A 27,414-nucleotide genomic window follows, 5' to 3' on the forward strand; every position below is an offset into this window, starting at 1 on the left:
AGATTAAAAATCGGCGATCTGGAAATCCCTGCAGACGCAGCGGCGGACGAGGCGGCAGCAGCGATAATTCCCGGTGCGGTGAGATGCGGGAGCGGCTCTGCGCGGCTGCGCTCGCCCTGCGCACGTCGGGGCTGGTGGGTGTCAAACGGCAGCGGAGGCGGGCAGGTCACGTCGGAGCCTTGATCCCTGTTTGTTTCTTTTTTTTTTTCTTTTCTTTTTTTTTTTTTTTTTTCAAAAAGAAGCGAAGCTCTCTTTCCTTGTTGTGGGCTTACTTTTGTTTTTAGAGGAATCCCAGCCAACAAAAATAAGCTCGTGTCTCAATAGCGGCGCACTGAGCGTGTCCGGGTGTGCTCCTACGGGGGAGGGGGAGGGGGGGGTGCCTGCTCCGCTCTGCGCCGCGGCTCGGCGGCTCTCTCCGAGGGTGAAGCGCTAAGGATCTGCCTCTCCTTGGGCGCCTGCCTCCCTTATATCCCGCCGGTCGCCTGCATGCCTAATGAGATGCAAATGAGCAGCCCCCCAATCTGGCTAGAGCTGTCACAAAGGAGCCACTTTTCCAAACCCTCCTCTCAATGGATCGCCAAATGGTCAGTGAGCTGTAAAATGTGCAACCCTCCTCCCCCTCCCCTCCGCGCTCACAAAACGTGCTCATTTACATTCCTGCAAATTTGGTAACCGCAAGAATCCCCCTTCTGCTCCGGGGAGAGGGTAACACCCCCTCTGCACCGGAGAGAGGCAGCGCAACACGCTCCGGCGAGAAAACAAGCCCGGGGACGGCGGGCTGCAATTACCTTTTGAAACGTGCAAAGCAACCGCCGTGCCCCCAGAAAGTAACTCGGTGATCATGACCACTTCCGAGGGGCATCTTCGGCTTTAAAGGGACGAGGGAGGTGGGAGCCGGCGAGCCGCAACAAGGGGAATCTGATCCCTTGAAAGTCACACCGCGGTTCTCCGCGCGTAACCGGGATAATTGGGGAGGGGGGGGGATGCTGAGCCGGGGCTCGCTCTTCTCTTGGCTCCGCTCACAGTCCTCGTCCCGCCAGCGGAGGGAAGGGGGGTCCCCGGGGGTCCCGGCGGCGGGGGAGGGGTTCGCGGAGGGGACCCGTGGAGGGGACCCGTCCGCCGGGCTCCGCGGGTCCCGTCCCCGCCACCACCGCTGCCGGAGAGAGCCACCCGCTCCGCTCGGGTCCTGCACCCCTTTATGATTATTATCATCATCACCAGCAACCTCTTCCTCTCTCTCTCTCTCTCTCCCTCTCTCTCTCTTTTTTCCTCCTTCAGCTTAGTAAAAAGTGAGTTTGGTGTGTGTCGTTCGCGTGGCTGTCATTAAGGCCGTTTGTTATTGTGTGAGGGCTGAATCAGTTAGCTCTTTGTGCTCTCAGCTGTATGGTAATGTAGACAGCACCTGCTCCCTGCACAATGCGAGGGAGAGAAAGAGCTCCCCTCGGCGCACGCTACTGCCTCTACAACAATGTCCGCACATTTTTTAAAGAAATCCCTTCCAGCACTTACCCCCCTCCGCAAAAAAAAAAAAAAAAAAAAAAAAAAAAAAAAAGGCAGCACCTAAACAACAAACCCATAACAATCCAACTTTACACCAACCGTCATCTTATTATTTTTTTACATATCCATCAGACACTAGAACTTTTGTTTTGATCTTCAAAACATGGAAAGGAGTTTACTGGTGCGGTGAAAGAGGGATAAAGATGATTACCATTTGAGCAGTTTCTTAATGACGGATGGATGGAAGCGGGGGATAAAAGTTGGAGGGCGACTCTGGCATGTCACTCGAAGCGGGGTTTTCCACTTTGTTCGGGCCCTCTGTTAAACACCTTCGGCAGGCGCAGGCGGATTCATTAGGATGCAAGGTGTAACTGTCTCTGTAAATGTCATTTTAATTGTAACAGATCATTTCAGCACAGATTAAGCTTGTGTGCGAAAGGAGAGGATTTGGCTACAATAACCTCACTGTAGGTATGCCGTGCTAAAAGCCTTATTATGGCGACTTTATTGGGTTGAAACGTGCATTTGCATGGCAAAATGTGACTTTCATTGAAGCAGATGTCTTGATCACAAATTATCTTACAATGCGCTAGAAAAAAAAAAAAAATCTTAAAGACTCCTTAAAGTAAAAGCATTGGGTAAGACCAATTAAAAGAAAATCACTAATGAGTTCATTCAGCCCAGCTCTTCCTGACTGTTCCAGGATTGTAGCTGCCCACGTTCATTCACCAGGGGCTTGTGGCACCTACCCCAAATCCAGGCAGGTACCCTGGGTACTTAACCATCCAGACTTTTGCAACGATTCGCCGCTCAACGCGTGCGTGTCCTTTACATCTAATTTTGGTCGAACTATTCATCCACATCCAGGTGCTCTTCTCCTTCCCCGCCCCTCGACGCTTAAGAGAAAGTTTAAATGTACGGGAATGTTTGGGGTTTTTCTTCTACCCCGCACTTATATTTGGGCAGAGAGGGGAGCAGTGACCCCGCAGGCACCGTGCGAGGGCGCAGGGAAGGCGGCCCGGGAGGGAGCGGAGCGGGCGGCGGGTGCCCGGAGGACGGGCCGCCCTCCCCCGCGGTGCCCAGCCTCTGGAGCGGGGAGCGGCGGGGGCGCGCCCCGCAGCAACGCCGGGTTTAAACGTACATTACTTTTGCCACCTAGCGTCAACATCTTTTCAAGTGGCTTGCCGCTGCTTCGCAAACTTTGCTGCGGCATTACCCGCGGGAAAGGGAGATAAGAGAGAGAGGGAAAAAAAATAATTTCGTATCGGGTTCACTAAGCGAGTGGGGCGGGGGGAAGGGGGCAATATCTGGCTTGAAATTTGGGGGTAGCTCATCGGTGGAGGCGAGAAGTGATATATCACCGCGGATCTTTTAATCTACGAGAGATAGAAAGTTGGTCCATTAGCATCCCCTTGCTTAAAAAACTGGAAATAAAAAGTTACACGCGCGAGGGCTTTAACCTAGCGATAGGAGAAAAAAAAAAAAAAAAAAGACCCGAAAAAACTTGCCCCCAAATCCTTAACAACCCCCCTTCGGTACCGGGTATTTGTTAAATTGACGTGGCACAGATTTCTCGATTACCGCTGCTGAGCGTGACTGAAAGGCGCCGTGAGAGCCGGCAGGATCCTGCCCACGGCGCTCATTCTTCTCCGGCTTAATTTATGCCACGCGATTCTGTATTGGGGAAATCAAGCAGAAAGCTCCTTTTTCTGCTTTTTTCCCCCCTCTCCCTCTCTCTTTCAGATGCTGGGCTAACGGGGAGACTGTTTAACTTAAGTGTTTCTATAGGAGGCTGTTGTAGTTTAACTCCTGCCCACCAGTAGCTGAGGCGAACAAAGGAGGGACTCGAGGTCTAACTATTCATCCATTCTCTGCACTTTAATTTTCATTGATTTCGAAGACAAGGGGAGCCCTTAGGGATTCTCGCTGAAGGGGGATGACACGCCTTTAGACGCGATCAGCCCCCCAGCCAGCCATCTGCTCCCAACCAAATGGCGCTTTTTCGCTCCCAACCGCGTGTCTCCGCACCGCGCTCGCCCGCCGCCCCCCGCGCCGCCCCCGCGGTGTTAACCGCGCCCGCGCACCGCCACCGGCTCCCGCTGCCAGGGACGGACGGGCGGCCAGTCCCGCCCGACGCCCTGCCCGGGCGCGCCCGCCCCCTGCGGGATGAGTCGGCGGCGGGACCCCCCGGGGGCGGGCGCGGTGCCCGGGGCCCCGACGGGCCGCGGTGACCCCGCACGGCCGGGACGCGGTGGGCCTGGCCCCGCCTGCTAGCGGCTCGCTGGGGCTGGTGGAGTATTGTTGCTCTCCCTCCCTGCCCCTAATTGACACCCTTCCCGCAACGCCAGCCACCCCCTCTCCTGCCCCGCCGAGGATTTACGGTCCCGCCGCGCAGGTCTCGGAGCGCGGCCGAGCGCTCCCCATCACCCGCGGCTTTTATTTCTAAGCGAGCCAGATTATGGGAAAAGTCACTTCAAAAGGCGGAGGGGCGGGGGGGGGGGAAGGCTGTTAATTAGGGCGACGCGCTGCCATCGCTGGCGCGCAACCCTGATTTTTCCCGGGACGGAGGACTCCGGGCATATGGCGAACGGTGCGTCGGCGGAGGGACGTGTACGTGTGGAGCTATGTGTAGCCGAGTATGCATAATATTTTAATTAGGTCTATAGTCCCTACGGAGGTATGTGTGCGCGGCTGCCCCGCCGCCGCAGCCCTCCCCGCACGCCCCCTTCACCTGTCCCCCGGGCCGGGCCGGGCGGAGAGGAGAGGAGAGGAGGGCAGGGGAGGGGAGGGAGGAGGGGAGGGGACGGAGGAGGCGGGGGGTGGGCAGGCGGGGCGCCGCCGAGCCGGGGCTCTGGCTTCTCATCGGTTCCGGGCTCGGTGGCGTGACCAGGCTGGGTGCTGGCGCGCCCGGGGCCCCGCCGGCGGGTGGGCGGGGGGCGCGGAGGTGCCGCGGTGCCGGAGGAGATCTCCGCCGCCCTTGCCGTGTGCTGGGAGGGGGATTAAGAAGTTTAGCGTGTAGGTTAGCCCAAAGTTGCAAAGGCATGTGCTGATTAGAATAAGAAAGGGCAGTCGCGTGGCTCAGCTGGCACACAGCGAGGCCAGATGATAGATAAGCAGCTCTGGGCCTTCCCTTCCCCCGTCTCCCCCCCCCGCCCCCTTTTTCAAATCGCAAATCATCTGCTCCGGCCCTATCCTAGCCCCTCATTTTCATGACAATGGTTGCGTGTTTACCTGTGATCCTGGGACGGGGCATTCCTTTGTCTCCCGAGGAGATTACCGCAGCCAGCTGCTCTCCAACCCTTCCCTGGGCAAATCCCGAAGTGGCCCCTATATGTGTTTTACTGATTGCACACGAGGAGAAAGCGAGCCCCCCCCCGCACCCCCCCCCCCCCCCCCCCCCCCCCCCCCGCTCCCCTGCGCTACTTGTTTGTTTGGGTTTGCTCCCTGGCTTGCTTCCGACGGGATTTTGCTTGTGGGAAACTACGAGGGATAAAATTGGTCACTCGTGTGCCTGAGCTGTCCTTGCTCCCAAGGCAGGAAGACTGAAGGGTTGTGTACCTCTGCGAGGGCACGCACCGCCCGCCCGGCGGGCAGAGCCGCGGGGCCTCCTGGAGACGAGGGGATATCGGGGTCCCGGGGGAAGGAGGCTGCCCCTCGCCTTGCTCTCCCCTGCGCCCTCGGGCTCCACCCGGTCCGGGACAACATCTTGCCCCGAAACTTCCCGTGGGTGCCGCGGGCCGGGCGGGTCCCGGTGTTCCCCCGCGGTCTGTGGTCTGGGACACGGCGATTCAAATGCTCTCACCGCCCGCGTCCCTTCGTGGAGCAGCTCAGCTTCACATTTGGAGAACCGGCCTCTTTGCCCCCCTTAACTTCAAGGACACTCACGATCTTCGCCACGCTAGAAGCCACGGATCGCGTTTGTACTAGACGACCTTCTGAGGTCCCTTTCAACCCGAAATATCCCGTGATCCTGAGATTTACCCTGTGCCCCAGCACCCTATCTGCCCCATCAGGCAAGCTCAGCGTGACCCCGTGCAGCGCTGAGGCCTGGTTTGTCTCGGTGGGGTGTCACAGAGCAGGGAGGGGGAGCGATGAGGCTCAGAACACATCCATGGGATAAAACACATCCACGGGATGGCACTTCTCAGAAAAATTTTTTGCATTCCAGCTATGAGATTTCGCTGGATGGCTGGAAATATTCCCTTCTGCTACTGATTTCAGAAGTCGTATTCGCTGCATTCACCAGTTCTCATAGGGAAACCCCCTCTTTTCCCCGGTTTTATTAATCATCATCTTAAGCCAGAACTCTAAATAGTAGCTGCAAACTGCTACTCCAGACAGTAGCTGCGCAGGCCGCTCTTCCCCTCTGACAGCCAGCACAGCGTGCCGCTGTACTGTACTGCGTTTCATGCATGAAGGGTTTTTCTGTTCCCCTGTGGCCTGCAGCAGCCCCCTGTGCACGGTGTGCACATCTTGTGCATTGTGTGCTGGCTGCGGCGCAAAACCTGCTGCTAATAAACTTCGGAGGGGGGGGGGAAGCGCTTCGGTCGTATGTTTCCATGGCTTTCCGAGCCGCTTCCAATTTGTGTCGTTTTTCTTTCTTTCTCCATCTCTCTATGTGCAGGGAAAGTGGGAGAAGAAGGGGACAGAAACTCCTCTGCAGAAGGTGATTATGAGAAAGAGGATGGGTATGGATGGGGCGGGCCCGAGCTTTTGGAAATGCTCTCCTCTTTTCTGAGAGCATCTGCCCGGAGACGAACAGATGTGGGCACCTGCGGTGACAGGCCACATATGCTCCATCCTATTCACAGGCATTCAGACACGGCTACAATGGCCAGGCTTTGTGCACGCGGAGTCACCAAATATATTAATCTGTGCTCCCTAGAGCACCGCTCTGTTTAATTTTTCACCGGCCATAACATCTGATCTAATCCTCCCATCGGCTCCCCCATGTCCCCCCTTCCCCCTGAAAAGATGTGAAGTTATTCAGGTCCCCACCTGTTGCTGGCGCGGTGGAAGCGGGTTGTGCTACGGGCACGCCTGCAGCCAGGGCGTTATCCCGGGCTGTGTGACGGGGCGCGCCCCAGGGAAAGGGGGCTCCCCCTCGGCTGGCAGTTGCTGAGCCAAGCAAAGCAGACTCGCCCCCTCCCCGCGCCGGGACGGGCCCTGCTAGAGCCGCCCGTCAGGCCACCGTGGGCCGCTTCGTTGGGTCCAAGGCCAGCGCCGCTCAGCGGGCCGCGCAGCCAAGGGGAGACATAAATCTCCCCATGTAGGACCGAGGGGTCTTCAAGCCACTTCGGTGCGCGACGCTTTCACCTCCCCCGTGCCCCCACGTCCCGGCTGGGTCTGTGCGGAGCACAATGGCCGCTCCGGCCCCGTTGTGGCCGCACAAAGCCGAGAGGGGGACGGCCGCGGTTCAAACCAGCCAGGGGCCCCACTGTAGCCGGCTGTGCTGGGCAGGGCGCGGAAGGACGGGGACGACGGCGGCGGCCTCGGCGGCTGCCGCCGTGCGCATGCGCGGCCCCGCCCGCGGAAGCGGAAGCGCAGGCTGGGGTCAGTGCCGCGGTGCCGTCCGGAGGGGCCGGTGGTCGTTCGCCGGCCGCGCTGCGCGGGGGTCGGGGTGAAGGGGGGTCGGTGGGGGGTGAGGCCGAGGCCGAGCGCGGCCCAGCCCGAACGGTGGCCCGGGCACCTCGCGGCTTCTCGAGGGAGGGACTCGGCCGTCCCAGGGCTGCGCGGCTCGCCTGGGGCAGGCCCCGGCCCTCCCCTCCGCGGCGGACAGGTCCCGCCGGCCCTCCGCCTGCCTGCGGCCTCCCGCTCTCGTACCTCTGCGGCAGGCGCCGGCCCCTCAAGGCGGTGGGAGGCTGCGGACCTGTCTGTGCGCCGCCGAATGTTAGAGGCGGAGAACGTTGCTCCTCGTCCCTTGTGCTGTGGGCCTCGGGTAGAGGGCCCGTGTGAGGGCTGGAGCGGTTATTTCGAACGTTTCTGCTAACAGCCCTTTGCCATGCGGTGCGTTACTACGAACATAATAAAATTTGTGTCATGGTAGTTGCTTGCTGACGTGATGGAATGTAGTGGTATCATCAGCCGTTGTAGAGGTCACCTCTCTGAATTTTTGTGTCTGTATAGAACTGGAGGGGAAATGGGTTTGGCTATTGAAGTTTGCGGAGAAAACTTTTTTTTTTTTTCCCCTGCAGATTCATGCACTTGCTAGTAGTGCAATTGAGATCCTATGGTAACCTGTCAATTTCAGACAAGTAGCATTAGAAATAAGTGTCCAGCCTAACTGTTCATGTGTTACACAGAATGTGTATGTTTTGCACTCGGGAAACTTAAATCATTTTAGTCCTGATTTTCTCAACTTTATTGAGGTGCCTCTGATGGAAGTACTTTTCAAGCCAGTAGATTTTACTTGTTCTGTTTTCTGCTACTGTGATGGATTAGAGAGCGATTTCCTTAACATGACTGTTACTGTTTAACAGTGAAACAGGATGGTTGACAGAATATAAGCTCTTCATATGCTTTCAGTGAATATGATAATAATATTAAAATGCTAGTAGTGGTCAATGTGCTTGCTTTTGTGATTGGGTGTGAACTTTCTTTCGATTAAGCTAAACTAATATGGGTAACGGAAATTATTCTGATAATCTCTGTATTATAGACTTGCTTAAATTGTTAGGCAAGAGGAATACTTCAAATACAGGTGTGAGGAGGTGGGAAAAGGTTTCTTTCTGTTTATTACAGTACAGTAAGTTGTTTATCACATGTCTTGCTCTGGGTGCGTGGCCACTAAGGATGGAACCTGTACTGAATCATAACTAAAACTTGCTTGGTTGCAATGCATTTACCTGCCATGGCATATGGAGTCTGTGTAGTGACCTCTGGTCATTGACCACGTGTTAGTGGTTGAAAGATAAAGACCTTCACACCCATTGCTAAGTCTCCATGGAAAGTAATAAAAGATTATAACCTACCAGTGCTCAAACCGTTTGGAATCAGAGGTGCAGTTTTCCAGGAAAAGCAAAGGCTGGAGTTTGAAGGGCACCCAGGTAACATTGGAAGTAGCGTCATAGAGAAAGCAGTGCCGTACCTTGTGTTCATGTGCAGCAATGAAGCAGATTCCTGCACGTTTATTTCTGGTTTTATAGCAATGAGGTCTAATGTATTCTCTCAGCTTTATTTTTCATGTATTTCATATTGCATTGTATAAGGAAGACAGTCCACAGAGCAGTTGTGGATGCACCATCCCTGGAGGTGTTCAAGGCCAGGTTGGATGAGGCTTTAAGCAACCTGATCTATTGGAAGGTGTCCCTGCCCATGTCAGGGGGGTAGGAACTAGATGGTCTTTAAGGTCCCTTCCAACCTAAACCATTCTATGGTTAAAGAGGATAATATTCAAAAACTGCATCTGGAAGGTATTAGATATTTAAACTTCGAGGACTCAGGAATACCTTTAAAAGCTGTCAATTCACAATATTTTCGTGAATTCCACTTCCTTTTTTTCTTTTTTTATACCATAAGAATGTATATTGTAAGACAACATTCCTGAGACAGTCTGTAATTGAAATGTCAGAAATCAGCAGTGTGAAAAACAGGAAATATTGTACCTATTAGATTAAAGCATAATGATTTTCTTCACTGTTGAACTAGGAAAGGATTTGACTTTCGAGTAAAATCAAAATAAAAACAAAACACCTTTTCTGAAAATAAAGAAGAAAATAACTTATTGGAGCTTAACTCCATTTTCATTGGAAGATCCCTTAAAATAAAATGGTGCTGTGGTAGGGTAAATTGATGCTGTAGTAAAGGAAAGAGCCTGTCTCACGTAGAAGCTGTGTCAGACTTCTTTGCCTTGAGATTTCTAGAAATAAAAATGGAGGTCATCAACGGTTTTAATTTTATCCCACAACTGTCTCTACGGAATGTGTAAATTGTTTCATTTGGCATGCTGTTAAGTTCTGCCACGGAGTTTGGAGACTCTCTTCTTCAATCTTTCAGTATTTCCTAAACAGAAAATAGGCTTATTCAATTTTTAATTATTTATTTTTCTAACTAATGTTTGCACGTGTATCTTTTAAAATAGATTGGTGTGAAGTTGCTATGCGTGTTAGAAATCCCGTTTGATATATAAACTTCACTATTAATGACAGATTTCTAGATTCACCAAATATAGATAAACCTCTAATTCTTTAAACACGTCTTGAAAATTATGTCTTCAAATGACAGGGTGGTAAAATGGGTTGAATTTTTGTTTCAAAGCAGAACTGATACTACCAAAACTGTTGCAGAGTAGAGCAGTCATTGCAACTGATGCCCTATCAGTGGACTACTGTCTATAAGCTCAGATGGTAACTGAACCATTTGCACAATCGAGGTGCAAGACTGATTTCCAAAGTTATTCAGTATTTTTTTTTCACTGACTTCAATTAAAGATGTTTGTGTACTTTTAGCGTGAAAATCAAGCCATTAATTCCTGTCTTGTACACTGGCAGCTGTTACAAAGCTTTCAGTTACATCTGTACTTGTTTTTCTAGCAATGCGTACTTTTCTATGTTTTACACTATTAATCTGAAATTTTTATAGTCATATTTTTGAAATTTTTTTGATATTTACAGTTTTTACTGATACGCAAAGCAGAAGCGGAAGGCAAAGTGAATGGGCACTTATGTCCAGTTTGTTGATGGGACTAAAACTGGTTCAGACTGTTTAAAGTTCAGGGTGACACAATAAACTATTAACAAAAGCAGCAAAATAACTGTTTGGTTTCCAAGCTGGTGGTTTTTTTTTTTCTGATTGCAGAATTTCATTACGTTTCTCAGGATTGCATTTTAGAATGTTGTTTTTGTTTGTCTTCTTTCAGACTGCTGTGAATTTCAGAGATCAGCCATGGGCATTAAAGGTTTGCAGGGATTTGTGGCAAGAGTTTGCCCTGATGCATGCAGGACAGTAGATCTGAGAGAGATGGCAGAAAAACATCGCATCGATCATCCTGATTTCCCGCCTGTTATTGTAGTAGATGCCATGAGTTGCGTTAGATACTGGTACACACCAGAATCCTGGGTGTGCGGTGGCCAGTGGCGGGAGTACCTTGCCAATTTAGAGGATTTTATTAGAGCTTTTACAGCAGCTGGTATCCAATTGGTGTTTTACTTTGACGGAGTAGTGGAAGAGAAAAAGAGAGATGAGTGGATCAAACGGAGGCTGCAGAATAACAAGGAAATAGCCAGAATATTTCAGTTTATCAAGACTCACAGGAAACAGCCAGGGAGAGGAATGTTCGTTGTTCCTTCAGCTTTACCTACTTTTACGCGTTTTGCCCTGAAGTCGCTTGGCCAAAAAACAGTATGCACGTTGCAAGAGGCAGACTTTGAAGTGGCTGCATATGGTTTGCAACACAACTGCATAGGAATTCTCGGGCAAGACAGTGACTACCTCATCTATAATACATGCCCCTACTTTTCCATTGAGAAGCTCCGTTTGGACAGACTGGTCACTGTTATGTACTCTCGAGAAGATCTTTGCCGAGCGTTGGGTCTTGATTTGACACACCTCCCTCTCTTTGCTTGCTTGCTTGGCAATGATGTTGTTCCAGAAAGCTTGTTGGAAGGCTTTTGGCGTAAGTGTTTAGTCACCAGTCCCCACAAGAATAGCAGCTACAACAGAAGAACAAACATACTTCTAGCTGTAGCAAATTACGTCTCAAAAGTTCCATGTTCGTACAGCAGCCTGAAACACTTGGAAGAGATGCTACCTTTGGGATCAGACAAGATGTTACTTTACAGAGGAGTGGAGTCCTATCTCTTGCCTGGGCAGCAGTCTCCGTGGATTCCTTCCAATGTAACGAATCGCCCAACATTCTCCCTTCAGCAACAAACAGCCCTGTGTCAAGATAAGGAAATCTTTCAGGTACCTTGGTTTTTAAAGCTTAATGGTCACTTTATTGCCATGATTAGGGAGTGGAGGTTGGTAAGGAGTACACTGAACCTATTGATTTAAATTTCCTTGAGCAAAATCTTTTGTCTGTTAAGTACAGCCATGGCTAGGACTATTACATGCATCATGATGAGGGCAGATGCAGCGCCTTTAGTTAAAAGTGGTTCCTCTCTTTTCCAAGCTGTCAGGCAGGTCAAATAACGGGGAGCAGCTCCTGTGCAGGCCTGTAGCTGGGTCTAGAGATGTACTTTCCAAGTATTGCACGATATTAACGACTTGCTTTTTGCTTTGAGAACCCACAGATCAGCTGCAGCTGGTTAGTGGTCTGCTTGGCTGTACCTGACAGGTGTAGTCAAGGTACCAAAGGGAGCTGTGCTAAGAATGCAGAAGTTGAAGTTGCTCTTGTGGAAGAGATGGGGAAAGTTCCTATGAATCAGCATGTCATGATTTTTGCATCAGGTTAATTATCCTTCAGATTCATTGTCCCTGAGTGAACCAAAAGCACTTCGACTGGCTTATTAATTCTTAAAGGGCAGGGCTGCCCTAACAAGTTTCACTTATGGTGTCCCACATGGGCAGAGGTGCACTGATGTTGGAGTGAGAAATTATACAGTCAGGTTGGATTACTCTGAGAGACTGGATATGTTAGCTAGGATAGCCCACCTGGCTGACAGGAAACTGAGTACCTTGCATCAGCGTTTGTGCAATAGTGGTAAGTCTAGAGTACAATTCTGTAAATTCATGGCAATGAAGAGAACATACTGAGACTTAATTAAAAAAATCTATACGAGACTGTATTTAGACCCTATATTAGCCATCTGTTACTCCCTATTTTATCAGGTACCTATAGACTTCAAATAGTAGTAGTTTTTTTTTGTCTCTCTTACTTATCTTGAGCATTTTCTTTAAAACTATTTTTCTGTTCCCGCATATTACTTTAAAGTAATCCTAGAATTTACATTTTCCTTTTCTAAAAAGACTCTATACTATTTAAAAACTACATTGTAACCTATGCAATGTTCATTTCAGCTAACCTGCAGCTATATTTATTTTTTTTTATTAACCACACAACATACACCTCACTTTTGACTGTAGCAGTTAAATAGAAGACATTATTTAAAAAAACGGCAGTGCCAAATCCTAATAAAGTGTTGAAAAATACTGTTTATGCTGGAAGCACAGGGAAAAATTAGCCAGAATGTGATTATCTAGGTTGGTTTATGGCCAGGACAATAGTGCTAATATCCTTAATCCTTAGGAGAATATACCATGCGATCTTTATGACAAATGGTCATTATTTCTTGGCCTGATCTTTCATTTGAAGGGTTGCAGTTCTCTAGCATCATGCTGAGCTACTTCTGTAATAAAATAATAATGTTAGAAACTCCATTGAAGAAGGCTTCACTGTTGCTGCATAAATCCTACGGTAAACCAGTCTCTGGGCTGAGGAAATTACAATCGAAGTTGTAGACATGTTAACTTGGCTTTTATTTTTGTTACAGGTGTTTAAATATTTGTGTATGTAAGGTGTGTGCTTTGCTTTGTATTTTGAATCCCGTATGTAGTTCTGGTTACCTTAAACATAATCTGAACTGCACATAAATAACATATACAGCTCAGTTCCAACCTTGATGACATAGCCTCGTGTTGCTGCTTCTCTCAGAAAACAAAAGCATATCTTTCTATCTGCCTGTAGATGTGAATCAGAAATATTTTTCAAGATACAGTACTGAAAATAGCAATACTTTCAAAATCAGCTTGCATTTTTTTTCAGTACATAAGGACATGTAGATTATTGGCAAATTGCAAGAAACTAATATTTTCGAAGGATTTCATATCCGTGACAGTGGTTTGTATGAAACAGTTCAACGCTTAATTCAAATCATGCTTAGAAATACTTAGCTGTTTTTGTTTTACACAAGTAGATTTGGGGGAGTACATTGTTAATGTAAATTAGGAATACTGAAGTATTTCTTCCACGACAACCATCAGTTTATTGCTATGAGAAAATGCTTTGTCGATTTGCTTTGTATGCACAAGCCTATCATTGATTTTATGCTCATGTGAGAGTTTCTTCTGAAAGTATGACATTTCAGTAGAATTAGTTTTCATCAGTAATGATCCAGTGATTGACTGCAGCCTTGACCTGCTGAGTTCCCAGGATTACAGATAACTGAAATTCTGCAGAAATGGTGAATTTGGCTCTGGTCAGTGGTCTGGTAAATTCTCAGTGAAAGCAGCTGAGATAGCTGCGTGGAGGACACAACCCAAAATAACGTGGCACATGCAGGGAATGCAGAGCAGAGAAACTTCAGTGCCTGCTCACCATATGGCATGGGTCCAGGAAAACTTATTAGTAGCACCCCATGGAAATAACTGGCTCTGCTCAGCTGTTTGAACACCCCTGTAGTTTTGGTCTGAGGTTGTGAAGCAGAAGGTCTGTCTGGCTCTGCACTTGACCAGTCCAAATTACAAATGTTACTGGTTGAAATTCTGCGTTGCCTGAGAGCAGCTTTGTTGCTTCTGCATCTAAGCTGCTCCAGACCAGCGAGTGGTCCCTGTTTGCACTGAGGCTGCTTGTAGCCAGCTGCTGTAGCCAGATGTGTCTGCATCCAGTGCGTGGTTAATATGCAGCCTGAGTGATGCTGTGATTCTGCTCTTCAGCAGCAGCCTGCAGACCTGGTTCTCTTCGCTAGAGTAGACTGTATTTCTTTTCTTGGGGAAGAGCTATTGCAAAGTAAAGGTGTGGTGAAGTTAAGCGTTCTAATTTGACTGCAGTGTCAAACTATGCAAAGTCAGTTCAGGAAAGAAATGGAGCTGTCTCATGTAGTTCATCTTGCAATAAAATTAAAAGTTTGGGTTTTGTCAGGCCTTCACTCACTAGTTAAAGAGGGAAGATATGTTTTCAGGTGACTAACAGACGGCAGCTCATTTTTCTGTGTCCAAATTCAGAATTCATTTTGAGAATAATTAGTCTCTAAAAAGCTATCATTACAATCATCAAGTTATAAGAATTCAAGGAGGGGCTAAGAAAGGCAATGATGGATTTCATGGGGATTCCCGTCCACAAAAAGATAAGATGTCTGAAAATATATTATAAAGATGTTGTTTGAAAAAGCATTTATTCCCTCCCTGACTATTCCCTCCATTTCCACAGATAGAGAAAGTACTATTTCCTTGAACAATGAATACGTTTTGTTATTTTTTGTTCCTTTTAAATTTTGGAGATAATCCCTCCTTCCTTCTTTGAACAGTTAGCTAAAGAACAGCACATCCGATCTGAAAATTATACAATCTTCAATATCCTGAGTAGTGGAGAGATTGAGTGCAGCAACTCTTTGGAAGATGAATGTGATACAGAGATTCCTGGACAGGCACTTATCTACCGCCCTGCTCGTCAGCATATTTATTCGGTTTTGTTGGAATCAGGAAAAGGTAAGGATTAAGCTGCTTACACTGTTGTTCAAATACGCTTTCAATTTTGCAATATGAAATCTTGAATTCATTGTTTCAGTTGCTACAGCAGCATGGCGTTTAGGATAAAAACTGGAGGCAGCCGAAGTATACTTCTTAAGGAATCAAGAGAAAATGTGACAAATTCTACATGCTGTTCAATTTCATTGCTTTTTAAAGAGCTTTTTAAAAATTATGGGGTTTTGCCTTGTTAAATGGGAAATGGTGAAAGTTGTTAATGGTTGAAAGATTGAGCAAAACAGTGACATTTAGATTTTAGAAGTTTGAGAGGGAGTTCTTCAGCCTGGAGAAGAGAAAGCTCCAGGGAGACCTCCTAGCAGCCTTCCAATACCTAAAGGGGGCCTACAAGAAAGCTGGAGAGGGACTTTTTACAAGAGCATGTAGTGATAGGACAAGGGGCAATGGCTTTGAACTGAAAGAGGGGAGATTTAGATTAGATAGGAGGAAGAAATTTTTCCCTCTGAGGGTGGTGAGGCACTGGAACAGGTTGCCCAGAGAAGCTGTGGATGCCCCATCCCTGGCAGTGTTCAAGGCCAGGTTGGATGAGGCTTTGAGCAACCTGGTGTAGTGGAAGGTGTCCCTGCCCATGGCAGGGGGATTAGAACAAGATAATCTTTAAGGTTCCTTCCAACCCGAAGCATTCTATAATTCTATGAAACCTTATGTTGCTTTGGTAAGTGCAGCTCCTGATGAATTAGTGAGTTGTAATACGATTCTGCAAAACAGTAATGCACTGTTACAATTTTACCTTCTGTTGATTTGAAGTTCTAAGAACAGTGGACAGTCAATATAGTTACTATAGTAATACAAATACAAGTAGTCATGGCAGTGGTGATTAGTTCTTTCATTGAAGTGCAAGAAAGTACGATTTCTTTATCCAGTGTTGTAAACAGATTCTGTATCAGGTGTGTATACCTGTGCTTCCATTCCTGTGCTTTAAGACTGAGAATTCTTTATTCAAGTCCTTGGACAAATTTAATGTTAAGACTTATATTAGTTAAATGTTATCTTTAAAGTGTCTTTTAGGCAGTGAATTGAAAATTAAAAAAATATTGAGCTTTTATTCTTTTTAATATTGATTTTTCCTTGGTAATCACTTTACATTTTATTGATGAAAGTGCACCGCCATCAAACTTAATATTCAGACTATGTGTTTAGAAAGGCACAGAAAGGTAATTAAGTACCTGACTTCCTTCAGCAACTAGAGTTGAAGTTGTGCCATAATAGAAAAAAAAATAGGAAAAACTGAATCAGAGTTTACATAGTCATTTGGAGAGAGTAACAAAAATCTCAGCAGTAATCATGCACATCTGTCATTTTTCATTTTTCCGCCTATTGCCTCTAAATTTTGTAGACAATTATAACTTGGTTGAGTTTTTTTTATTCCTCTGAGCAGCAGGATATTCATTGATGTTTTCTGAAACACCCAGGCCAAAACTTCTAATTAAGAATTGTTACTGTGAGATGGCAGGGTAGAGTAGGCAGATTTGTATTCATGTTACAGTGTTTGTAGTACTCAGATGAAGATGATTAGAATTGAAATACAGAAACATTAATTTAGAATCTTATTGAAAATGGAATTTGAACATGAAAGAGGTCATCTTTTATGAAAGTGATTTCAGAATAAAACCACAGATTACATATATTATTTGTTTTCACTTCATCCTTCAAATTCCACAGATAATTTTCTAAAGTAAATCATAGTGCACCCTCAATCCTTAACCCTTCCAGAAAGGTAGGTAGAGCGTCTGCATGGGCATCTATATTAAATCTGCATTTTTTAGTGCATGTGTGTACTTCTAACTGCTTTAACCATGTCACTTCCTAGTAGTTCATGGGTAGTTTTTTTTCTTCCATGTACACTTACTTCTAAGTCAAGAGTGTGGATCATTAATCAGAGTCTGTATGGGAATTCATAAGTGAATGTCAGCATTATTTTTTATTGATATGCTGCTAGACCTGCAAGGAAGTTTTGTTCTTTTCAAAGTAAGTAGAATCCTCTGCTGATTTCCCTCAGATGAGGTCAAATTGACTGATTTTTGTAATTCAGTGAGGGATAGGATGGGAAGTAACCTATGTTGTATGTAGTATAATGTAGAATTACTTTAGATAAGCATTAAAAAGGGACTTATTGGAAGGAGTCAACCAATTAAATTCGTCCATGTGAAGTCTGCTGCCTTTGTGATATAGTTGCTGATGTTGCTCATTTGAAGGTAACTTGGCTGACTCTACACTATGTTCTGGTTTGCAGTGGAGATGTATGTGTTAGCGATCCCTTTTTTTCCTTAAGATCCCTCAATTACAAGATTCTTGTGTTGGAAACTGACCTCTTTGCAGTATGCACATCTACTTATTTACTGTTAATAGGGATAGCAAAGCAGCCAACATTTGGAAAAGCAGCGGTTACAGTTTTAGTAAGAACAGATTAAAAATAATGTAAACTGTTTCCTCTGCCCTGAAACAAGAAACTGTTAGTTTTGAATGTCTAGGTGGAGATTTCCAAGGGTGCCTAAGAGACCCAAGAATCCGTAGGAGCTGGATGTTGTCGTATCCTTTGAAATCAACTGCATAGACCATGCCACTTTGCCTGAAGCCATAGTGTGATAAGTGTTTCTTTTGCCATCAGTGCTGGTTTGAGTAATTCTCTTGCACAGCTACTCAGTTCAGTCCCTGTGCAACCTCTTAGTTGTGCTGGTGCAGCTGTTTGTGCAGCTGCATGGCGGCCCAGTTTGAGAAACTGAAAATAGCCCCTCTCTCTCTCTTCCCTCCCTTTCTTGCAGTCAGGTAACTAACCTGGTTCTGTTTCCCCATCTGACTCTCTGTGTAGCCACAGCTAGCTGTGGTGAAACAGCCCGAGGGAAAAGCAGGGAGTGGGAATGAGCAAATCAGTGACTGCCTGAAAAAGTTAACAGTGCTGCTGAAAGTAGTGCTTGTGAAGCTGTGCCTTTGGCATGGCTTGGTATACGGTAAGCATGTGTCTACCTTTACTCACAGAAACGTGACTAGAATCACAGCCTCATTTTTGACTCTGCCAAAATAAATAGGTGGTTGATGGTGATCCTAATAGCATGGCAATTGTTGCCTGTGTATTTTAAAGGTACCTTTATAATCAGTTGAGCTATTTCTCATCATTAAGTGGAATATTGCATATAGTGATATGTAAGTTGTCAACTTTTAGCATCTTTCCTAGAAAAACAATACTATTGGAAAAATTTAGAAAGGAGGGGAAAATAACAGTAAATAACACACCTTGATAGACTAGCCAAGCTCTTTGTTTTGTGTGCAAAGAATTCAGAACAAAGCCGGCAGGTTTTGGCACTAGTGCAGTCTCTGGAAATACCTTCACCTGCATGACTGTTGCCAATTAGGAGGTTATGTAATGTAGCCTAAGTCCATGGCCAACTCCTGGAAGTCCTGGCATCACTCCCAGTTCTAACATTAGCAGGCCAGACTGACCCTTGCTTTGACACTGTCAAAAACAGTCCGTTAGCAGAAGTTTTGCCAGTTATCACCGGTGACCACTTAGGAAGGCTGGCATTGTTGCAGGTAGAGGAGCACACATAACACCATTTCCAGCTGTCTTGTGTTTGTGTTTTGCACATAGTTGAAATTTTCCTTAGGCTGCCTAAGCAGTACTTCCACACGTTGTTTGGAATCTATTTAAACAAAGGAACTGCTTTTTTTTTTTTAATTTCACCAATGATACTCTGTATGTGCATTGCGGGGAAAAAAGTTTGAAAAATTGCTTGTTTTTTCCAGAGATATTTCTATGCAAGGAGGGTTGGCATTTAGTAATCACGTCTCCATTTTTTCCTGGTATGCTAATATGTTGTCAGTTTGCAGGACCTTGATTTTAGCCATGTTTTGTTTGACTGCTTATGTGAATAGTCATATATTTTTGTTACTAATGAAGTACATTAGTGAAAAGCACTCAGCCGATGTGGTCCTCCATCCTGTACCAACATTCACATAGATTAAAAGAACAAAACTAGCGGTTTCCTATTGACTTCTCTTTTTGTCGTTCTTGAGCTTGATGGGTAATATAAAAATAGTATGTCACTGGCGCTTGGAATCAAGTGACATTTTCATAAGTTGTTCTGTGAGTTGTGGAACTCGTAAAGAATGACTCCCCCCACCAGCTTCCCTTCAGCAAAGCTTTTATATTTCCATGCTCCTTCCTAGCATCCTCTTAACTTCTCCCCATGTTCTTGACAACTCCCTCCTGCAATATGTGGCTCTCAAGTATGTTCCCTTCTGCTCTCCCCAAATCCTGTCTGCCTTTTTATTCAGCTCTAGCTCTTCCATAGCTACCTGTGTATTCATTTGCCATCCGGTGTGTTCAGATGCAATGCATAACTTGACTTTCCTGCCTTTCTTTCAGTTGATACTCTGATAGGATCCCTCTGTCAGCCGAGTCACCAGTGTCAGAAAATGTTTAGGAATTTAATACATTTGAAATATCTTCTCCGCTGTCAGGTTTAGTTGAAGCAGAGCAGTATAGCCATGAATTAATTGTGACAGATGTCCTAACTGTAGTATGCTTGCTTCCTTAAGAAGCCAGGCTAAAATTTGGGAGGCTGAGTGAGCTGAATAGGTTGAACACAGCAGAGTAATTTGCGTAATAAATCTTAAAACAATGCTAAAACATCAGAATGTTTCTGAAAGTGACTTTGGGATGTTAAATTGGAGAGTTTTGTTCATAAAATAGCATTATCATAGGCAATTATTTATAATAAAGATGTGAGACTATTCAGCTACTGGAATGTGCAGTTTAAGGCTTTTTCTCCAGTGTAGGCATTTTCATTTTATTCTTAATGTCATCAGTTTTTGAACAGTGAGGTGTGGCAAACCAGGTGTCCAGGTGTCCTCATAGTCCAGCTGTTGGTTCTTCAGTACCTCACCTTTATTGGGAGTTTGTACTGCAGGTCCATGGGTAAGGAAGAAGAAGCAGGGCTGTAAAACAGATTTTGTCTTAATCTTTTCCTTGCCTCTTATCTGACACTAGAACTCCATCTGAGGTATTTCTGCCCTTGCACTATATAGCATGCTACTCGTTCAGTCATGCCAACAGTCATTTGCAGTGTTGACCTGTGAACAAGATCAGGACATTAATGTGACCAAACTTTTTGGGGTGGTGGAAGGAAGGGGAGTGTTGGAGAGATTTGTTTAGTTTGATTTAAGCTAGGTGAAGCTTTTGATTAGGGTTTGTAATGTAGCATCAGCAATACCTGTGCAGAAAAGTGCACGGTGATTGGAATTGATGATAAAAGGCAACAATTTTTAAGAACAGTGATTTCGGCACTGGGTGAGAGCTGGCAGGAATTAGAGGAGCAATTCTGTGAATCTGAAAAGGGACAAGGGAAGGGAAAAAAAGCTTCAAGATTTGTCTGAAGAGGATTTGAATACTCTGTTCCAAATGTCCAAGACTAGCTAAATCGGTTTACTTCATACTGTTTACCAGACTAGAAAGGGTGGAAATTTAGGGCGCTATGACTTGGTTACCATAAGCCAAATCTGGACAGAATGCAGAAGCACCATTTATAACAACAGTAACAGTTCTATTTTTTTTTTCGTGAAGACTTGCATTGGAATGATTGAGCTGACTATTGGAAATTGATTAGACTGCGTTTCACAAATTCTTAAATGCTTGAGTATTTCCTGAGGATATTTTCATTTATGTTTGGTTTTTTTTGTAAAGCATCGAGTAGTTATATGCACACTCAAGTAGTGAAATTTTTGATTTAAGAGGCACCCTGCTCTTTACTGGAGGGGGGCGGGGCAGAGTTGGGGTTAGGGGATAGGAAGCCACTTGAGCTATTATGCATAAACAATCTCTTTATACTAGATAAAAGGTCTGGAACAATGGGCTGTAAAAGCTCTACATCTGACTGTGGGATGACTTCCATTGCTGCCAGCTTTCAAATAGCCATCGAGGCTCAAACCTTGACCCAGGAAATGTCAGGGCAAGTTGGGAGGAGAATGATACTAAACACTGCCTGCACATGTGGCAGTGTGACAGCCCTGAGGGACTGAGGTAGCTCACGTAGGTCCCTAAGCTATGCCAGATGCCTCCACAGCTTCTTGAACTGCCTTGGAATGGGAAGGTCTAAAGTTGGCTGAAAACTATTTTAGAACGCTCTCCACAGGCTCTTGTACTTACATTTTGGCTGCAATTTCCAACTCCAAACTCATGTTTATAGTACATAATCAAACTCTCTTCATTTGTTCTGCTGATTTGTCATAAAGATACTAAAACTAATTTTTCTTGGTTTGTTTTTAAAGAAGCTGAGCAAACAAGTCATTATGAAGTACCTTCTGTTACTTTAGAACCCTGATCACCACTGCTTCCAACATTTACACTAGTGTTGATGCTTGCATTTGACTTACTAATTTAATTCTGTCTCTTGTAGGTGGAGCCTATCCTTTGGTAAAAGAGTGGTTTGTCTATTTTGGAAATCCTCTCCAGCAGCCAGAGCTGATACAGCCTGTACAACCTTTTATTCCAGGTAAAATAAAAGCGTGTTTAAATCTGAACTGAAATAATGACATCACTAAAATCAGGTTAGACAACCCATCATCACACGTTTGGTTTGGAATCCAAAAACGATTGTGGAGAACAAGGAGCTAAAGTAGAAATGCTGCATGCCTGTGATTGCTTTTGATTACCCTATGTAATTATAATAGGATTTGGCTTTCAACTCCATGTTGTTGCTGTTTCTTGTTAAACCCAGTGCTAATTCAAACATTGGTTCTAAAATGCAAACAATTTCTCAGAGGTTCTAAATACTGCTGTGAGGCCAGGATAAGTGGTGTGTAGAGCCATATTAAAATTCTTCTATTAAGCTGTCTGAGAGAATATGTTAACAAGACTGGCAGAGAGTATAAAAAAGGGCCATTTTTAGATCCCATGTGACACCCAAAAAAAGAATCCAGCTTTCAGTAAAAAAATAATTAGGCTATCTGTTTCTGTGAAACTGTTTCTGCTGTCTTATGTGTTTTGTGTGGTTTTATCTTTTTTCGTTTGGTAAAGGACACATTCATGAACACTCCTAGTGAAATTAGTGTTATGAGGAATGTGTTACCTTTATGAGGAAGTGTCATACACTTTAGTGAAAAGATTGGGCGCTGTGTGTGTCACTCATCTCTTTATCACTAAATTGTATAATGCAATACAAGTTTAGGATGGGAAGTAAACAGTACTGTATCAATTTTGTTATTTCGGAAGGAAAATTGTTCTGATTGTTCATTTATCTGTGCTATTGGAGTCATAACCCCTCTATCTTTACTCTCACAGCTCGTTCTCTTTGTCCAATCATCTGCTATTGTGTGGATCAGGACTTCAGAGATTTTTTTAGTCTTTAATATAAAATGAATTTGTTCCAGTGGTATACAATACCATTGATATCTTGTTAAGAAAAAATATTATTTACTTGACTCTTTCACAGTAATTAGCAGCACTTCTTCCCTCAGTACCCAGAGCTTTCTGTAGCAGTCCTTGTTCTGATCTATTCTAAATCCTGATTCAGAAGAAGTCATGCGCTTTTTTTTTTGGTTAGAGATTGCTTCAGAACCTACTTCAGAACCTACGTTTTTAGTTTTCTAGGGTTATAGTAAATTTTCTTTTAAAGTATCCTATGATTGTACGTTTATCTTTGTATTTATCTTTGTATTTGAAACTTGTATATTTAATGAGAGTCTTAAAATTCAAGAATGAATAAAAACCAGTTCCTCTTTAGATATCTTTAGTCTTTTCAAAATTGTTTTGAAAGGAACTGTTTGGAAAGAAGCGAGTCACATAGACAAAGTACAAACAAGGTTTCATTTGAAATACAGTAGTTTCACTGTCCAGTACCCCATACAATATTAGGAGAGTGATTATCTAATTGACCTTTTGATAGCATGAAATTGCTGTGAAATTTTTGAAACGGATATGAATATGCAGGGTAAAAATTGATCGGTCTGTCCTATACGACTGTTTTATTTCAGCACACAATTGTCTGGGAACATGCATTTGTAAAATAAACAAAGAAAAACTCAACAAAATGTAAATCATACCTGTATCATTACATTTCAGTTTGCATTGGCAAATATACTTTGTATTTATTGTTGTGAAATTTTCCTTCCCAGATAGTGTAGTACCTTCCTCCCTTTCTGAAGAGGAATCCGCTTAATCTCATGTACTCTGGTTCTAATGCTCTGCAAACAAGCTACACATAGAATCCACCTTCATGTTGACAATACGGAGGATTCGCTGTGTTTATTTGTTTATAGCAACCACATAAGAGGAGTTTATAAAAACAGCATCTCCTCAGACATAATCTTTACTAACTCAGTAATGAAGGGCTGTTCAAACAGACTATTAAAAAAGGGGAGGAGGACTTCCAGTGTTTATTTTTAGTGCTCTGTTGTCATTCCTTCAGTGAACAAATATTTTTCTAAAATTTTTGCAGTCCATATTTGTATGCCTTACATTCGCTCATGCATCTTTTATTTTCCACAGCACGACTCTCTAATTCACCAAATAAGGTTCTCAACAGCGCATCACATTTTTCAGACAGGGATCGTGCTTAGAGCTGAATTTAAAAAAGTTGTTGCAGGAAATTAGACTTCAAAACTGTCAGTCAAGGCCAGGTTACTCAAAAGAGACAAAAGCTCTTACCAGCAGCTATTTGAAAAAATCACAGGTGCAATTAATCTGGTATGGTTCTTTGTTTTATCTTTTTGGAAAAAAATAACAACCTCGTCATCACGACTACTTTAGAAGTGTACTAAGAAAATATGGGAAATCCTGACTTTCTTGAATTTGATTTAGATTAAAAAGTGTGAAGAAAGAATATTTGCTATGAATTTGAACTGTAACACATAAACGTAAATATTTTAAATTTCGCATTGAACTTTTTTTAAAAAAAAGTAGAATTCCCACTGATTTTTTTTGTGTCTGTGTACAACAGCAGAACTGTCTTGCATCTGAAAAGCTTGCAGGTGATAGATTGAATGTTAGCTCTTTTTTTTAAAATGAAATATCGAATCCTAAAGACTATAAGATGATAGCTTAAAATATATTTATAGTGTGCATTGCGTGTATGTATTTTTCTTAAGAGAGAGTCTTCTGAATTAGTATCTGCGTTTGCTTGCATTCTCTGTCTCTCTTTCTCCCTGATGGAATGTTTCCTTTCAGTTGAATGAATGTGATCATGTTGTTTCCCACACATTGGCAGAGCAGCACTTAAATTGATAATAAATGTCTCTCAAAAATAAATTTTATTAGAAGATCTATGATCCAAGAAAATACTTTTTAACATCTGCATGTTGTGAACGTAACTGATGTATTTGATATGTGCGCAATTTATATGGAGCAGAGGAAGTTTTAAAGTCTTTACTGGGACTGTATGAATTCTGCTTTTCATTTTATTTATGAAAATGCATAGGATATTGTAGCTTCATACCACAGGAGATTGCATGTATTTTCAGTACTCTAATCATTGCATCTTACAGGAATATGTCATGAATACACTTATGTTCAAAATACTGTCTCTGGAATGCTTCTTTAACGGTCAGATTTAATTGACTTTGGGTTTATGTCATCTTTAAAATTGGCCACAGTTGTTGACAAGTTAACATTGAGTGTTCCTACCAAGTACACTTTTATAAACTCCGTTTTATTGCTCAGTATTTACATAATCATGTAAAACAATGAAGTGTTAAAGTTCTATTACTGGTGTTATAAAATGAAATTTCAATAGTCATTACTTCAAATATGCATGAACGGTTAATATTATACATTTATTTCTCTATAAACAATGACGACATGTTTTAAGTTCGTAGGAATGCGAGGATGACGTTTGTATAAGCCTTGAGTTCAATAATATCATAATATTACTGCATTCCACAACTTTTGCATGTTCATTAATCGGTTATTGAAGCTCAAACAAATTAAATAAATGTTTATGTATTCGCCTGAAGTGCTCCTTTATCATGATGCTTTCTCTGTGACAACGTCTTTAAACGTGTGAGTGAAAGGAAAAAGGAAAAAATTGATTAAATGAATGCTTTTTCTCTTCGCTTGTTGGTTGTCCGTTTTTGAGCTTATGCAAGTAGTTAGTACCTCGTGACCTCTATGGAGGTCTTTGTGATGCTTTTCTCTTTGGAGCTTCCAAGAGTTACAGTTTAAATAGTACCGAATACGATTTTCACAGTTTTGTGCATATTGGGAATAACCATAAGCACATGCAGTGTTTGAATATCTCTCTGTAATTCATAGGAACTTGCAGTTCCTACTACCCCAGTAGGATAGATAATTTTCTCATGACTAATCTTTACAGAAAAGATGTATCAATTTTATATATATATATATATATTAAAAAAAAAAAAGTATATTTTGCTCTATTTCCCTTTTGTTACTCAGTTTTGTTTGGGTTTTTTTTAGGTTAATTTAGTAAATATTTAGATATGTTCAGAAAATAAAATATTTCTCCTCCTTGTCCAAATAAATTTCTCCCTCAGGGATGTTTTCTAATTGATGTGAAGTATGTAGTGAGGATATAACTAGAGCAGAGAACAGTTTTGGGGGTCTACTATATATGAATCTTAGGTCTGTTGTTGACTGTACGTACGATGGGAAAGTCATTAAACTTCGCTGTACTTGTTTCTTTGTTTTACTTACCTTTCATTATATCTTTCATTATTATAAGGGTTAATATAATGTCTTGCTCTTGGGTATTACATGGAATATAATTACTTGTAGAAGAGATCCTTTCAGAAAAGTAGCACTTTTGGTTGGTGTGTTTCAAAAGGAGATAGCGTTAAGTTTTCTTTCCCAGAGTACATAACTCATAATTCATCAGTACCGCTTTTTCCCAGGCACAAGTAGATGTTGTTTCTGAAAGTATAAGAAACTATTTATGGAAGAGATGTCTTGAATGTTTTGTTGAGCTCTCTCGATACATGATCTTGATTATTGATGTAGTTCATGGTTTTACTCTGAAGAAGGAAGGATTTCTATTATTAGGTATACCCCTGGATGCAATTCATTTTAAAAAAAATGTACAGATGGAAAGAGTACTTTCTTTTAACTGATTCTTGGTGCATTTCTCCATGTGCAGCTGATTGGGAACCTTCTGGAAAGCAGAAACCATCAAAACTATTTGAGTTTACCCATGTAAAAATTGTCTCACACATTAAAGCTGCTTAGCCTTGGTAGGAAAAGTTGGCTTTCTTTTGTTTTTACGCGTGTAACATTTGCTTTTCTTCCTGGAAGTCAGTCTCTGCTGTTCTTTTTTTTGTTTTTCTTAAGGCAGCAATTACCAGTACCAAAACCAGTAATCTGAGTCTTACCACGCTGTCTGTACTGGCCCACTCACTGCCAGTATTTGTGCTATCACTAACCTGCATTTCTAACTCCAATCAAGCAACTGGTATTTTTTCTTAATATATATATTTCCCCACAAAATAAGCTTAGAATCGCACATTGTATGATGGTAGTCCTTTACATGGTTAAAACTTTTGACAGGAGAATTAGTTTTAAAAATAGTAAAAGAAACATCCATCAGGGAGATGAAGAAAGAAAATACTAACTTCTTTTCTAGTTTCCCCCTCTCCAAAGAATTAGTACCATTTGGTTAATGGGCTTTCTTGACTAAATAAACATTGTCTATGTAGATTTCAACACCTTGTCACTTTAACCATTTATTATCACCAACTGTTCCAAACTGGACTACAGCTGCTGCGTGTCACACAAAAAAGAAAAGGTGTTACCAAATGTAGCTTAATTAGTCCACATTTAAAATTCACACCTCGTTTTATTTAACTACAGAAGCAGCAGTACTTTATGGGAGGATTCTGTCTTTAATTTGGATTCTAGGCATAACCAGTTAGCTGTTTTGTTATTTCACGTGCGTTAGTGTTTATTTTGATAATGTATTTAATGTAATTTAAATGGAGAGCAAATTTTACATTAGTTCTCACAAGTCGAGAGATGGCAACATAGGGTAAATATTAAGGATTTAGAGACCAGGGTGAATGATACTATAGAAAGTCTGGAAAGATATGTTATACGTAACTGATGACAGTTCTTTTGTGTGTGTTTGCAACCGCGTTTTATACAGTAGCCTCGGGAGTGCAAAATACCAGATAGGCTTGATTTTTCTTCCCAGACTTGCTAGTGGACCTACTGCAGAGCAGTGTTTTGTGGAAAATGCATGTTTGCCTACAAGTAGCAGAGGTGACCAGCTTGTTCATTAAAACAGGTAATGCGAGGATCCCTCAGGAGCCTTGATAGGCTAGCTCTAGGAGAGAAAAAAGAAACAGATATGGTTGTTTTCCATGGAATCATCATTTTATGGTGAAGCTAACCTCATTTAATGCTGTGGATCCCCAAGGGAAAGGACATGCTTGTAGGCAAACTTTGTTCTTGCAAAGCTTAAAACCTTGATGTCTCAAAGTTGTGTATGTCTTTGTAACAATTGAATTCAGTCCACTCTGCTTAACTGTGCCTGTCTTTGTCACAATTTG

At 43.5% G+C, this 27,414-nt stretch overlaps 1 protein-coding gene across 1 annotated transcript in view; it reads left to right on the forward strand.

Moving 5' to 3' along the window:
* The first annotated feature begins 7,004 nt into the window (after positions 1 to 7,004).
* The window catches only part of FAM120B (family with sequence similarity 120 member B), a 57,190-nt gene continuing 36,780 nt past the window's right edge, over positions 7,005 to 27,414 (forward strand). Inside the window, exons 1-4 of the mRNA XM_086631547.1 lie at positions 7,005 to 7,053; positions 10,358 to 11,403; positions 14,685 to 14,865; positions 21,315 to 21,410. Coding sequence (XP_086487673.1) covers positions 7,014 to 7,053; positions 10,358 to 11,403; positions 14,685 to 14,865; positions 21,315 to 21,410 — 1,363 coding nt within the window. The 5' untranslated portion in view covers positions 7,005 to 7,013. The remainder of the gene's footprint in view (positions 7,054 to 10,357; positions 11,404 to 14,684; positions 14,866 to 21,314; positions 21,411 to 27,414) is intronic.

The sequence above is a fragment of the Tauraco erythrolophus genome, chromosome 2 (genome assembly GCF_009769465.1).
Source record: "Tauraco erythrolophus isolate bTauEry1 chromosome 2, bTauEry1.pri, whole genome shotgun sequence".
NCBI classification, from domain to species: domain Eukaryota; kingdom Metazoa; phylum Chordata; class Aves; order Musophagiformes; family Musophagidae; genus Tauraco; species Tauraco erythrolophus.